This window comes from Mobula hypostoma, chromosome 11 (assembly GCF_963921235.1).
Source record: "Mobula hypostoma chromosome 11, sMobHyp1.1, whole genome shotgun sequence".
Classification (NCBI taxonomy): Eukaryota; Metazoa; Chordata; class Chondrichthyes; order Myliobatiformes; family Myliobatidae; genus Mobula; species Mobula hypostoma.
In genome coordinates, this window is record NC_086107.1 from 80,801,299 (window position 1) to 80,816,787 (window position 15,489).

The following is a 15,489-nucleotide window of genomic DNA, read 5'->3' on the forward strand; positions in this document are numbered from 1 at the left end:
CATCCGATTTCTGAATGGGCAATGACCACTATCTCACAATGTTCTCTCTCTTTTTGCACTACTTAATTAATTCACTTTTATATATACTTTTTATTGTAATGAATAGTTTTTTATGATTATGTATTGCAATGTGCTATTGCCACCAAACAACATATTTCACAGAAATATGCCAGTGATATTAAACCTAATTCTGATTCTTCTGATTTAGAATCAATGGTTTAAAAACATCACAAGTTCTGTAAAGGCCAGCCGGTGGTGTAGTGGCATCTGCACCGGACTTTGTGGCATGGTCCTGGGTTGAAATCCGGCTGACTCCTTGCACGCTTTCCATCTGTGCCGAGAAAAAGAGCAAAAACGCGAAAGAATCAGCAAGCTTGCCATTCGATGCACCACAAAGAACAACAGCAAGTGCTGTCAAAATTAAATTAATTTCAATTATTTAATTAGCAAAATATTATCAGTCATGGTACAATCATTTTCGCACAGAGAGGCACTCCACAAGGTTCTTTTCATACAAAAATATATATACTGTACATACACTCGTGCACCCGTGCTCGCATCTAACCATGCGCAAATCCTCAGGGGCACTCATTCAGGATTCATGATTGCTTAATATCATTTACTGTACACATCCTGGCTCCTCTCCATGTGCAATTGTTACTCTGGATTGGATGCAGCACAAAGAAAGCACAATAGGGTAAAGAATACAGTAATAACAAAAAACACAATAAATATAAATACAAAAGAGCTTCTGTACACGGAGTGAACGTATGTCCATAAATTGATGCTAGGCACAGTAGTGTCTATACATAAGGTGACTCTGAAAGGAGCTGTAGTGGACTTAGGTGAACTTAGTGGGTGGAGGTATTGATCAGCCTTACTGCTTGGGAAAAGTAACTTCTTTTGAGTTTGGTGGTCCTGGCGTGGATGCTACATAGCCTCCTCCCTGATCGCAGTCCATGAACAGGGTAGGTGGGATCCATCATGATGTTACTGGCCCTTTTCCAGCACCTTTCTGTACATATGTCCCTGATGGCGGGTAGCCTGGTGCCTGTGATGCATTGGGCAGTTTTGACTACCTGTTGTACAGCCTTCCTGTCTGCAACAGTGCAGTTTCTGTACCATGCAGTGATGCAATTTGTTAGGATGCTCTCTACAGTGCATCTGTAGAATGACGTGAGTATGGATGTACAAAGTCCAGCTCCCTTTAGCCTCCTCAGAAAGTAGAGGTTTGGTGAGCTTTCCTGATTATGCAGACTGTGTTCTTGGCCCATTGTGTGAGATGTGAAACTGCTTGAGGTTTCCACTGCTGTGCCGCTGATGTAAAGAGGGTTGTGGTGGTGCAAGTTTCCTGAAGTTAATAACCATTGTCTTGTTGATATTAAGGAAGAGATTATTTGCATGGCACCAGGCCTCGAGCTCTTCCACCTTCTCTGTGTAGGCCATCTCATCGTTGTCGGTGATGAGCCTCACCTCTGTTGTGTCATTGTTGAACTTGACAATGTGATTACTCGGGTGTTTGGCCATGCAGTCGTGTGTGAGCAGAGTGTACAGCAGTGGGCTCAGCACCCAGCCCTGGAGGGGGGCGCACCCATCTTGAGGATGACAGGACGGGAGGAGCAGTTGTACAACTGGACTATCTGAGGTCTGTTGGTTAGGAAGTCCATCATCCAGTTGCACAGTGGTGAATTTAGACTGAGGAGTTTGTTCACCAAGGTCAGTGGGACAATAGCAGTGAATGCTGAACTGAAATCCAGAAACAGCATTCTGACATGGCTCCTTGTTTTCTGTGTGTCAGGCCCATGCGTGTGACAGATGGTAGAATGCTTCTGTCGGTAAGCACTTTGCTGAGTGTCCAATGTGGCAGGAGTAGAGTTTTGGATATGAGCCATTACCAGCCATCATGATGATCGTCATCAGTGCACTGGGTTAGTTCTGAATGCGCAGAGCTCTTTGGTACAGGGATGATGATGGTTGATTTGAAACATGGGAACAACAGCCTTTACGATGAAGTGTCTGTGAAGATGTCAGTGAAATGGTGTGCATATTCCTCGAGTCCCTGGCCTGGGGTGTCGTTTGGCCCAGCTGCCCTGTAGGGTTTGACTTTCTGCAGAGTTCTTCTCAAGTCTGCCACTCACCTGCGAGGGGAGTAGCATTCGCGGCTGGCCCAAAGCAGTGAGGGAGATGTCAGCGCTGTTTTTCCTTGCGTGGTCAGTAACGCCCTCTCCTGTCCAGCCACCTACGCTGGGGATCGTTATCAGACAGGTGTTCCAGAATTCTTTTGTGCTGAGGCAGTCTTTGCCATCTGGATTCTAAGATGAGGTTTCACTGGCTGCTCTGAGAGCTGCTCAGTCACCAGACTTGAAGGCAGTGTCCTGGGATTTTAGTTTAGAGTGTACCTCTGCATTAGGCCAGTGCGTCTAGTTGGGCCGTGAGGTACTAACTTTGTCAGTGACAGGTGAGCCATATTCCCAGAGGTCTGTTTGTGGCGGTCTCCTTGAATATCTACCAGACAGTCCTGAAGCATAGAGATAGCCTCATTTAGGCCATACAATGATGGTTTTCTTGATTGCTTTCTCCGCTTTCAACAGAGTTCAGTATGCTGGGATTAACATTATGAAGATGTGGTCAGAGAGTTCAAGATGAGGGCAGAGGATGGCTTTGTAAGTATCATGTCCGTTTGTATCAACACGGTCCAGTAGACTATATCCATCTACATGCATACACACATGTGCATTATACTGTACACTCAGTGTATGGTTGTCGTTGGCATCTGTACACCTCAAGACGATGGTGTGACACTTTTTCTGATGATTCTTGGGGTTGTAGACTCGGGGCTATCTGCACATTCTGGAGTGGCTGTCCAGCCCCACTCCAGAGTGACAGACTCTTTCACAGTGGCTGCAGGTGAAGGAGGAAGATGCTCTGGTGATGCAGCCTGCTTTTCTTCTGGCTCTCTTGTTGATGAGCATGTTGGTCCTCGCTATCTCAACACATCGCACACCGCTTTTAACTGCGGCCCTCCATGCTGTTTGGTCTTCAGCTGCTTCCTCCCACGTGTTGAGGTCGATGCCTGCCAACTTCCTGCCCCATTTGCAGACCTCCCTGTCCTCGTGGGCGGTGACCCTCACTTAGCTCGCAATACAGCACATCCTTGGAACATGTCACTAGTCCATCTGTGTGACATGGCCTAACCATCTGTGGTGTCTGTGGCTGAGTAGTGTGTGGATGCTGGAGGTGTCAGCCCACTGCAGAACCTCAGTGTTGATGATTCTGTCCTGCCTGGAGATGTGCAAGATGCGCCTGAGGCAGTGTAGGTGGAAAGAGTTAAGCCTCTTCTCTTGGCTGATGTGTGGCATCCAAGCTTTACTGGCGTAGAGGAGTGTGCTGAGCACGCATGCCCGGTACACACACAGCTTGGTCTTCTTCATCAGCTGCCTGTTCCACACTCTCTTGTTCAGCCTGGCCATGACAGCTGCAGCTTTGGCAATCCCACTGTTCACCTCTGCTTCAAGGCACAGTGAGCTGGTGGTGGTCGACCCAATGAAGGAGTCGACTACATCAAGAGAGCAACCATCAATGGTGATGTTTTGGGGAGATTCTGCACCCTGGGCCATGACATTTGTCTTCTTCAGACTGATGGTTAGCCCAAATCCCTTGCAGGGATGGGCGACGCGGTTAATCAGTTGTTGGAGTCCACCTTCAGCGTGCGATGTTGGTGCTGCATCATCTTCAAACAGCATCTCATGGATAAGAGCTGTCCTAACTTTGGTCTTGGAGTGCAAGCGAGCAATATTGAACAGCTTGCCATCAGCTCTTGTGCGAAGGGAGATGTCTTCAGTGCAGTCTGCGAAAACATAGTGAAGGAGCATGGGGAAGATGATTCCAAAGAGGGTTGGTGTCTGGACACAAGCCTGTTTCACTCGCTGCTCACTGGAGGGGCATCAGAGGTTACTTCACTGAAGCAGACAGTGCTGTGCATATCCTCATGGAAGGATGGTATGATGCTGTGCAGTCTTGGGGGCGGGGGGCAACCAAGCTTTAGCAGGAGGTCGAAGAGTCCGCTTCTGAAATGAGGTTGAACACCTTGGTCAGATCAGTGAAGGCTGTGTACAGTGGCTTCTGCTGATGATGTTGAACAGCATGGTCAGATCAGTGAAGGCAGTGCACAGTGGCTCTCGCAGTCCCTTCCCGTTCTCGTTCATCTTGCCGATGCCACAGTGACCAAGGCAAGAAGACCATGCTTCATATCCAACTGCAACTCTCGCATTGAAGTCTCCCAGCAGGAAGAATCCTCCATCTATCTCCATGCATACACACATGTGTATTATACTGTGCACTCAGGTACAGTGTAATGCACATATAAACACAGGCATGTGTACCTTAATACACATCACACTCACACATAGTATAGTATAGTCATAGTCATACTTCATTGATCCCGGGGGAAATTGGTTAAATAGAACATTACAGCACAGTACAGGCCCTGTGGCCCATGATGTTGTGCTGACTTTTTGACCTACTCAAATCCTTCCCTCCTACAAAGCCCTGCATTTTCCGTCATGCAAGTATTTCCATACAGGACCTAGCCCCTCCATCTTCAATAATAATAATGGACCGTGTTTTTTTCATGAACCGATGAACACTACCTTTCTTCCTCTTGCACGATTTATTTATTTGCTTTGTACAGCTGGTGCAAAACAACAAATTTCACACCATCTAAGGCAATGACAATCAACCCTATTTTGATTCCCCACAGTGCCTTTGCCTTGGCTGCTTTGAGCTCCAGTGCATCCCTCCTACGTAGCAGTCGCTATTTTTAATATACAGATATCTCACCCTGCAAAAACTCATTTCAGGGAGGTAGCACCCCCACCCCCCCAACACCATATTCCGCCCCCCTCCCCCCAGTCGACCTCCAAGGGTGTATGTAATACTTTGTTTAGTGATTTTGTCTAATCCGTAAACCAAGTTGGGTATATGCAGCAAATGTGACATTAAAATATGTACTTATATTATATTATATTATCATGTTTATTCTATTACAACTTTAAGCAAGTCTGCAGGGAGTTTGGCCTCATCACGTAGGACATCAATAGCGTAGCTCCTTAGCAGCTAGCCAGTTAGTTTAAATAACGTTAGCTATGCTGTAATGACACTTGTTAAACTCACCTCACCATGTCTTTTACATTTTAACCCACCATGGGCAATAGAAAAGTCACTGTTGCAAACAGTGCAGCGAGCAACACTGTCATTATTTTTGAGGTCGATTGTACAGCCCGCCTACAGAGAAAACTGATAGGTCTACTTAGCAGGGGTCCCCAACATTTTTTGCACCGCAGACCGATTTAATATTGACAATATTCTTGCGGACCAGCCGACCTGGGGGGGGGGGTGTTAATCACGACCGGAATATAGGTGATAAGTCAATAGCATCATAACATTTTAAGAAACGTTTGGATATTAAACACACAGTGCATATTTTCCCCGTATGAACATATAAAATCATTGCAACACACCAATATCGCTGAATCAGTGCGAGCCCTGGGCTTGTTTCCCTGCAACAACACGGTCCTATCGAGGGGTGATGGAAGACAGTGATACTCGTAGGAGGTTCCTTATGTCCAGTCTATTCTACGATTTAGTTTTCGTTGCATTCATTGCAGAAAACTCCGCTTCGCAGAGATATGATGTTGGAAATGGAAGCAATGTTTTCAGTGCTTCCGTGGCTATCTCAGGATATTTAGCCTTGACTTTGATCCAGAATGCCGGCAGAGATGTTATGTCAAACATACTTTTCAGCCCGCCGACATTTACAAGCTCGAGGAGTTGATCTTTTTCCCGTGCTAACATGGATGACGCGTGCGTTCAAGTTCAACAGTGTGTGACAGGGAATGAGGAAAGGTGAAAATGATTCATATCATTTCATATCGCCAAATCATATTGTTTCCTCACGGCCCGGTGGTTGGGGACCACTCTTAGCACGAAGAGAGACCAATCCGTACGCTCACTCTCCCCCTCCCTCTCCCTCTCAAAAAAATCTATTTCCGGGATATTGTATATAATTTCCGGGCGACAGGGAGCCACTATCGATATGCGGGAGACTCCCGGATCTTCCGGGAGAGGTGGGATGTCTGAATATATAATTATTTCTCATTTGGTCTGTGTGCACATAGCATTTCCGCTTTAAGAAGGCAGAGGGGAATTGTTTACTACTTTAAGAGTACACGTAGGTGCTGCCGAATCTCGGCGTCCAGGGCGGAGGAACTCTCGCGAGAGTGGACGGTCCAAGATGGCGGCTCCGCCGGAGGAGGAGAGTCTGGAGGCGCAGCTGAGTGAGTGAGACGCGGCTAAACTGCAGAATAAAAGCAGGAAAAGAGACACTGATTAGTGTTTGAAATACGCGCGGGCTGAGAGCTGAATTATGTGCAAACTGGGTCTCGAATCCAGCATATAGAACCTTCTGAAATTTGTCCTGGAATATTCTGGAAGGGAATCCGGCCGAAGCATTGCATTCATTTTAAACCGGCTTTAAGAATTTAATTATTGTCTCTTCTAAATGTAAATAGTTTTCTATTGAAGGCTGTCCTTTATTTTGAAAGTGGCGGAATAATCCGGAAATTATGGGAGGGTGGGTTAGTGCTGATGATTGACAGTGGCTTTGGCTTATCAGGTGGGAGTGACGCGTGCTACAGCTAGGGGTTTTGACCAATGAATGGGGAAACTTGTGTTAGGGAGGCGGCGCCCGTCAATCATGTTAATGTTGGGGTGGGACATGAGCTGCTGAGCTGTACTCGGGCTAATGGCAGCTGCTGGATGTGTTTCATCCCTTCAGCAGTCTGTTCCTCCAGCTAAAATGCATCTTGTACTTTTACATGCAGTGACATACAAATTGTGTAGACAGGTTGCCACGTTACATTGGCAGCCCCTTTGATTTTCAATGCAAAACCCATACCTGAGACGTAAGCAACAACCTGGATTTTTGCACTGTCTGGGTGAAGAGTAGAAGGATTTGTCTGTGGACCAAGGTTGCCAGATTGAAATTTTAACTTAAAGCTAAACAATGCCAGAAAAAAGCCAGACAGATTCCAATACTTTCCCTCATACTCTCATCACATGAAAAGCTCCATATCCAGGTCATTGCTATCCTGTTCACTGGAATCAGTGGAACAATCGGCATAAACCTTGTCCGTTGTGAAGTTTTTTTTTTACCATTTCTGGAGATGCAGTGAAGTCTTTGCAACATTTGCTTGAAAGCAATAGTTCTGCCCTCATTCTCACAATAGCATCAAGAACATTCAGAGCCATCTCTATTTCCTGAGGAGACTGAGGTCCTTTAATATCTGTCGGACGATGCTGAGGATGTTCTACGAGTCTGTGGTGGCCAGTGCTATCATGTTTGCTGTTGTGTGCTGGGGCAGCAGGCTGAGGGTAGCAGACACCAACAGAATCAACAAACTTATTCGTAAGGCCAGTGATGTTGTGGGGGTGGAACTGAACTGTCTGACGGTGGTGTCTGAAAAGAGGATGCTGTCCAAGTTGCATGCCATCTTGGATAATGTCTCCTATCCACTACGTAATGGACTGGTTGGGCACAGGAGTACATTCAGCCAGAGACTCATTCCACCGAGATGCAACAATGAGCGTCATAGGAAGCCATCAAACTTTACAACTCCTCCCTTGGAGGGTCAGACACCCTGAACCAATAGGCTGGTCCTGGACTTATTTTCTGGCATAATTTACATATTACTGTATAATTATTTATAGTTTTATATTGCTATATTTATACTCTATTCTTGGTTGGTGCAACTGTAACGAAAATCAATTTCCCTTGGGATCAGTAAAGTATGACTGTTCTGTTTCTTGCCTTCCTTTTAACTGGGGATACAAGAGAAAACATCCTCTCAACTACAGTGTTGCTGACGGGTTATTAGGCAAGTAAGGGCAAAGGTGGCAACCTCTTTAAGTGCCTGATGCTGAAGTATGCCAATCCAAAACTCTTCAGTGTCTGTAGGGAGTCCATCTTTCTTAAATCGACCTTCTTTCCAATCCACAAAAGGCATTTTTCTCTGTTCTTCTTCAATAGTGCTGATGTTGTTTCCTGCAAGGTAACTCGGAAAACATGGGCCTTGAAGCTTGATTTAAAATTATCATGGCTCAATTTTGATAAACTTTCAAATGTCTCTCTCGCCAACGGAAGTCTACATATAACTTGACTCAGAGTTGCTTCTAGCATAGACGTACATCTTTCTTTGACATTTTTTATTTCTAGATGGGCCTCAGCACTGTTGTTCTGCTGTAGGAATTTATTATATGCTGTTAAGACTTTGATACCAAAATCAACTTCATGAATGTTTTTTTCTGTCTTTTGGCATCATACAGTCTGTTCTGAAGACTCTTCCCCTGTAAGAATATTTGTTGCTACAATTCATGAGGATCAGCTTTGGTTTGCTGAAAAAAGCTGTTCAGTCTTTCAAATTCCTGCTCAACAGGTGTCGCAAACTCAAAGAACAAGTCGTTTTTGTAGTCTGACAACATTTCCTTTAGGAGTCTTGCTTTGAATTTTGTATCAGACTTTGGGCTAGTTCAGCAGAAGTAAAATGAGTCTTTAGTGCTTCCCAGTTCATCAAAATATTAAACATGACCTTTCCACACACAAGCCACCAAGTAGATGAAGGCTTTTCAAAGGGGAGGGGGGCAGTTTGGGTTAGGTCAAATTCTGTAGCTGTGTTCATCACTCTAAACAATTCTTTGTATGCTTCTCATCTTAATTCACTATGGCAAAACCAATTGGGTATTTCTGACAGCAAAAATCCAATATTTGATGGTAGCTTGGATACTGCATATTGAATGCACAGTGCCAGCGAATGACAGATACATTTGAGTTGCACACAGAAAGGAGACACATCTTTTAGTCTAGACCACACAGTTGTTGCACCCAAAGTTTGATGCACCATCTGATGCAAAACCAATGCAATTTGCAAGACTCTGGCCACATCTTTTGATTTCCTCATCAATCAAATTGAATATGTTTTTTCCTGTAGCCTCTTGCACCGGAATTAAACCTAGAAATCCAGTTACAATTTCCTTTGCCCTGTCAGTTAAAATTCAAACTAAAATACACAAGTGTTTTTGTGTTGAAATGTCAGTAGATTCATCTATAATGATGGCATATTTCTTGTTCTGAAAGTCATCAATGAGATCAGTTTTCAGTGCAGACGAAGTGATGTTTCTGATTAAGCATGCACATTTAGTTTTATGTAACTTTATGTGCTCCAGTGTACTCCCATGCCCATGTGCTATCATGATTTCACTCAGGTGGTCAACTGTACATATCGCACAATGGCAGGTCATGCTTACAGCAATTTGCAGCTCTGCAGCCTTAACTTTATCGTTATCTTGCCTAGGATCTTTGTTACATTAAATTGTGTCTGGCCTTGTGATGGAGTTCTCCGCTTGTGTTTCTCTGATTTTTCATGATCTGAAAGGTTGCTAGCTCTTGGTACAATGGTGCAGTGGCACAATTTACAATAAGCTGCCTCCAATCCATCAGCAGCCTTTTGGACCCATACAAATGTTTCTTCCCATTTGGTATTGTACTTACGATTGCTATTGTAAGAAGCTTTCCATTTCTTTAATGACATGGCCATGGGTGTTGATAATAAATGATTTATACAGGTTTCCCCCGCCATCCGAAGGTAGAGCGTTCCTATGAAACGGTTCGTAAGCCGAAATGTCGTAAAGTGAAGAAGCAATCACCATTTATTTATATGGGAAAATTTTGTGAGCGTTCGCAGACGAAAAAATAACCTACCAAATCATGCAAAGCAACACATAAAACCTAAAATAAAAGTAACACATAGTAAAAGCAGGAATGATATGATAAATACACAGCCTATATAAAGTAGAAATACTTTTCCACAGTCATTACTGCACTGCTCTCCGTAGCAAAAATCGCACGCAAGTGCCGTCGGCAGAAAATCTCACGCAAGCGCTCTCGGCAGAAACAAGCGCAAGCGCTCTCCAGTAACCTTTAAGCTATGAAGCTGCCAAATCATACCAAATAACACGTAAAAATACACAGCCTATATAAAGTAGAAATAATGTATGTACAATGTAGTATCACGGGAATCGGGAAGACAGCTTGCCGAGCACACTGATGATGGTGCATTAGACTTGTCAGAGTTTGGGTGGTGCAGTGGCCCCCACCCTCCGGGCCACTGAGCGATACATTGCCGCGAAGAACGCAGGGGTCCAGCAGTAGCCAGGAGGTACACAGCACATCTTTAAGAAAAAAGCCGAAACAAACATGCTAATTAATTAGGTGCCGCCTGTAATTGTCAGCCCAGATCAGTGCCGATTTCCGATTGTGTCGTCTGTAATCTGGGCTGACAATTACGTGATGATTACGTGATGCACTGATTTTTTCGTGCGCTGAGTTAAGCAAAACGGTACTAATGTAGGATACTAACAGTGAGGTTTCGTAAAGCGAACGTTCGAAAAGCGGGGGACACCTGTAAAAACATCCGAAGGCATCACAGTTTCACCACAAAACGTTATTACGTATAGAAAGTACACTTCACGGTCAATTTGTATGATTATAAATCACATCCAAACACTTCGGAGGTCCGAGGAAAAACTGCACCCGCCCGGACGGGTGGGCATGTGATTGTGTTGCTGACTTGCCGGTTGGCGCCTTCTTGCCCATACTTTTGGCGGCAGAAATATTGCCCAATGTAACTGACCAAAAAACATTTTTCTGGAAGGAAAATGTTTTAGAAAATTGATGGTATGTAATTTTCATGCAGATAGTCTTAGCATGTAGAAAAGCCAGGGGAAAAGGGGAAAAGCCAAATGAATTTTTCTGACACCACCCAAATTAGAAAAAGACAGCTTTCTGGAATTTGGCACGATAAAAGCCAATCTGGTAACCCTGCTGTGGTCATGGAAACTCACTCTCTTCCATTCTGAAAATGACTGGGACAGTTATCGCTCGGTCGAAGATAATGTTCAAAACGACAATAAAAACAGATACAGGAGCAGACTTAGGCCAGTCAACCCATCATCTTGCCCAATGGCATCATGTTGTATTATTCAGTTTACCAGTTGACATCAGTGTATAACATTGGGCTTGATGCAGGGTCTTGACCTGAAACGTTGATAGTTCCTTTTCTCCCACAGATGCTGCTCAAACCGCTAAGGTCCTCAAACAGATTGTTTGTTGCACCAGATTGCAATATCTGTAGTCTCTTGTAGCTGTGACTTGATTATTCTCAAATGTTTTTATACCATATAAACTTGGGAGCTATTTGGCCCATCAAGTCCGTCATCAGTGGTGGCTGATTTATTATCCTTCTCAACTCCATTCTCCTGCCTTCTCCCTATGACCTTTGATGCCAATTCTAATCCAGAACCTATCAATCTCCATTTTAAACATGACTTGGCTTCCACAGCCATCTGTGGCAATGAAGTCCACAGATTTTCCACCCTCAGGCTCTCTAAATTCTTCCTCATCTCTATTCTAAAGGGATGTCTTTGTATTCTGAGGCTGTGACCTCTGGTTGTAAACACCTTTAGAGCACTTTATTGATTGCCTCATTTTGAGACTATCTGAAAAGAATGTGATTATTGTATAAATGAAGATACTTTTCCACTTCAATCCAACTGCTGAATGATTGTAACAAATATAGAAATGCCAATTCTGTATTTATATTTTTTATCTGGAGATGCAGGATAGTAACAGGCCCTTCCAAACCAATGAGCCAATGAACCTGCCTCTGGTTTTACCAACTGATCAGTCCTCATGCTTCCTCATGCGTGTTTCTCACACGGGAATCCAATTCCAGGACCCCACCCCCCCCCCCGACTTGCCCAACATCACCCATGTCCTTTGTCAACTGTCCACGCCGGTGGCCCTTGAGCGCAGAGAGGAAGCTTGGACTTTGGGTGCCCTTCGTCACCTACCCACGTCTCTGGACTTTGTGTGTGGAGCAGAGGCCTGACCTCTAACTCCTCCACATCCCTGTTCCTAAACCTTAACCTGATCTCTAACTCCCCTCCCTGTCCACAAAAAAAATCCCTGTGCACATTAGATATATTTTATGAAAGAAAAATGAAAATAAACTGGGGTCAGCAGTATTTTATGTTTTTACCTGAGTTTATGGTTTAATCAATTGTCATTCCTGTTGGTTCCAAGATGCCTGTTTCAATTATTGTACCACAGGAGTTGATTCAAAGTACATGTATTATTATCAAATGCGAATGAACAACACAGAAAATATCAAACATCAGAAATATGGGCCCAAACGTTGAATAGTTGTATCATGTAAATATAGGAAGAGTTGAAGGGGAATGAGATGGGTGCGAACAAACAGTATCATAGGATCTTGTTTCCTAAAGCAGCAACTGTAATTTGTCTGGTCATATCACATACCATATCTCACACAGCAAAGTGCCTATAGTTTGTCATGGGCTTGCCGGGGGGGGCGGGGGGACGCGCTGAGAGGACCATTCAACTGAATTAGATTCGGAGGTATTAAAAGAATTTCGAGATTATGTCTTGATATTTATATGACAAATAAAACTGCAGTGAAATGTGTCATTTGCATCAAAGACGAACACAGTCCGAGGATGTGCTGGGGCAGACCACTCTACATCTTTGGAATGTGAAGGAAACGAGAGCATTCAGTGGAAACCCACGTAGCCACTGGGAAAATGTATAAACTCCTTACGGATTGTGGCAGGAATTGAACCCCAATCACTGGCACTATAGAGCATTGCATTAATTGCTACGTTACAGTAGCTTGCAAGCTAAGATGTTTGGAAAGCAAACTGGAAAATGTTGCAAACAGATCCGAGCCAAATCTTCAATAATTTCAGCAGGGATTCAGGAAAAATGCAGAAAAGTTCTGCCACCTCGACTGGTTGAACAGATGAGTTTATGGGGAAGCCGGGTAAACATAAGAGGAGGAACGATTGGAAGCCATTAGAAAGAAGTAACGTGGGGTCAGAAGGTGTTGAATCATTGTGTACAGAGCTAAGGAACTGCAAGAGTAAAAAGACCCTGATGGGAGTTGTATACAGACCCACAAGCAGTAGTCTACAAATTATAATGGGAGATAGAAAATACATGCCAAAAGGGCAATGTTACAGTAGTCATGGGGAATTTCAATATGCAGGTAGATTGGGAAAATCAGCGAAAATCAGCTTGGAGCTAGATTCCAAGAGGGACAATTTCTAGAATGCTTATGAAATGGCTTTTTGGAGCAGCTGATGGTTGAGCCCACTAGGGGATCAGCTATTCTGGATTGGGTGTTGTGAAATTAACCAGAATTGATGCAAGAGCTTAAGGTAAAAGAACCCTCAGGGGCAAGTGATAATATAATTGCATTCACCCTGAAATTTAAGGAGAAGCTGAAGTCAGATGTATCAGTATTACAATGGAGTAGAGCAAATTACAGAGGCATGAGGGAGAACACTGGCAGAGCAGCAATGGCTGGAATTTCTGGAAGCAATTCGGAAAGCACAGGATATATCGACATCCCAAAGAGAAAGAAGTATTGTAAAGGCAAGATGACACAACCATGGCAAACAAGAGAAGTCAAAGCTGATATAAAAGCCGAAGAGGGCATATAATAGTGCAAAAATTAGTGGGAAGTTAGAGGATTGGGAAGCTTTTAAAAACCAACAGAAGACAACTAAAAAAGCCATAAACAAGGTCAAGATGGAATACAAAAGTAAGCTAGCAATAATATTATTAAAGAGGATACCAAAACTTTCTTCAGATACAAAAAATTAAAAGAGAGACAAGAGTGGATATTAGACTGCTGGAAAATGATGCTGGAGATGTAGTAATGGGGGACAAGGAAATGCGGATGAGCATTTAAGTATTAAGTATTTTGCACCAGTCTTCACTGTGGAAGACACTAGCAGTATGGTGGAAGTTCCAGGTATCAGGGGTCATGAAGTGTGTCAAGTTACCATAACTAGAGAGAAGATTCTTGGAAACTGAGAGGTCTGAAGGTAGATAAGTCACTTGGACCAAATGGTGTGCACCAGGATTCTGAGAGAGGTGGCTGAAAGAGATTGTAAAGCTATTAGTAATTCATCTTTCAAGAATCACTAGATTCTGGAATGGTTTGGCAGGACTGGAAAATTGCAAAGTCATTCCACTTTTCAAGGAGGGGGGGCAGAAGAAAGGAAACCACACTCAGACCCCACTTAACGCTGAGGATGTGGTCCTCTGAGGTGGAGCGCTCTGTAAATCAGCGCAATGCGGGGTCATTGTAACATTACATCAGTGGACACGTGTGCCTGCTTTTTAAAAAAACACAAACATAAGATGTATGATAGATTATTTTCTGTATACACAGTAATTCGTGGAGTAACGAACATGGAAATAGGCCTAACCTGTACATCAGTGGAGCAGCAGCAGTGGTGGTTACATCTTAGGGGCTGTGGGTCGTCCTCTAGCTTTGGCTTCTTTTTCAAGTAGGCATCAAGATTTGATTGCCTTTTCTTAAGTTTCCTCTCATGAAGCAGTTCTCAGTAGCAGCAAATCATGCTGAGAACACCTCTTTTTGCCTTATTGCTTCATTCCCAGTCAGGGTCATTATCAATGAACTGGTCCATGATTTGTGTGATTGTGGTGATGCTAGTTCTGTGGAGTTTTGTGGTTAAGTCCTTTGCAGCCTTGAACCCCAGATGTTTCTCTTCTCAGGAGATGAAAGTACAAGAAGGCATTCCTTTCCAAAATGAGCCCATTTCAACCACATTGAAGATGTGCTCAGGAGGATAATCGTCCTGTTCAATTATGGTCTTCAGTGTTGCAGGAAATTCCTGGGCTGCCTTGTTATCTGCACTAGCTGCTTCACTAGAGATATGTATGCTATGGAGGTTACTGTGCTGTTTAAATCTACCAAACCAAACTGCTGACTGTGAATATTACCGACATATCTTCTTGAATATGATCGAAGATGCTTCTTGCCTTTTCCATTATTATCAGCTGCCTTAGGGGCATGTTTCTTTGTGTTTGGTCCTCCACCCATTTATTTAGTCTATTTTCAAGCAAGTGGCTCCTTGAACACGTTGCCTTCATTAATAGTAACTTTGAGGTTGTTGATGCAGAAGCTTTTACCTTGTCTGCATTTTTTATAATTGCTCTGCTCATCGATATAACCAATTTCAAAGAGGTGCCAACATCAACCTGATGCTCTCCAGCTTCCAAACGCTGTATCACTTGCAGTTTCACATCCATGCTAATGCTTTTCCCAGATATCTTAGATGTACTACCCTCACTGGAAGTTGCAGGCTATTTGCCAGACATTATCGGTGGAAAAAAAAAGGAATAAATTGGTGAGGGTGCAGAAACGTGTTTACACATGTGGGGAAGCAGAGCATGACCTAATACATGATTGGCTGTGAGTGGTTCACAGTGTATGTAAAAAGCTCTCATTGGCTGATTAAATGTTTGTAGTAATGGTGGCTACT

General features: G+C 43.7%; 1 protein-coding gene across 1 annotated transcript in view; it reads left to right on the forward strand.

Moving 5' to 3' along the window:
• The first annotated feature begins 6,278 nt into the window (after nt 1–6,278).
• The window catches only part of gga1 (golgi-associated, gamma adaptin ear containing, ARF binding protein 1), a 71,811-nt gene continuing 62,600 nt past the window's right edge, over nt 6,279–15,489 (forward strand). The window contains exon 1 of the mRNA XM_063062344.1: nt 6,279–6,335. Within this exon, the coding sequence (XP_062918414.1) occupies nt 6,293–6,335 (43 nt within the window). The 5' untranslated portion in view covers nt 6,279–6,292. The remainder of the gene's footprint in view (nt 6,336–15,489) is intronic.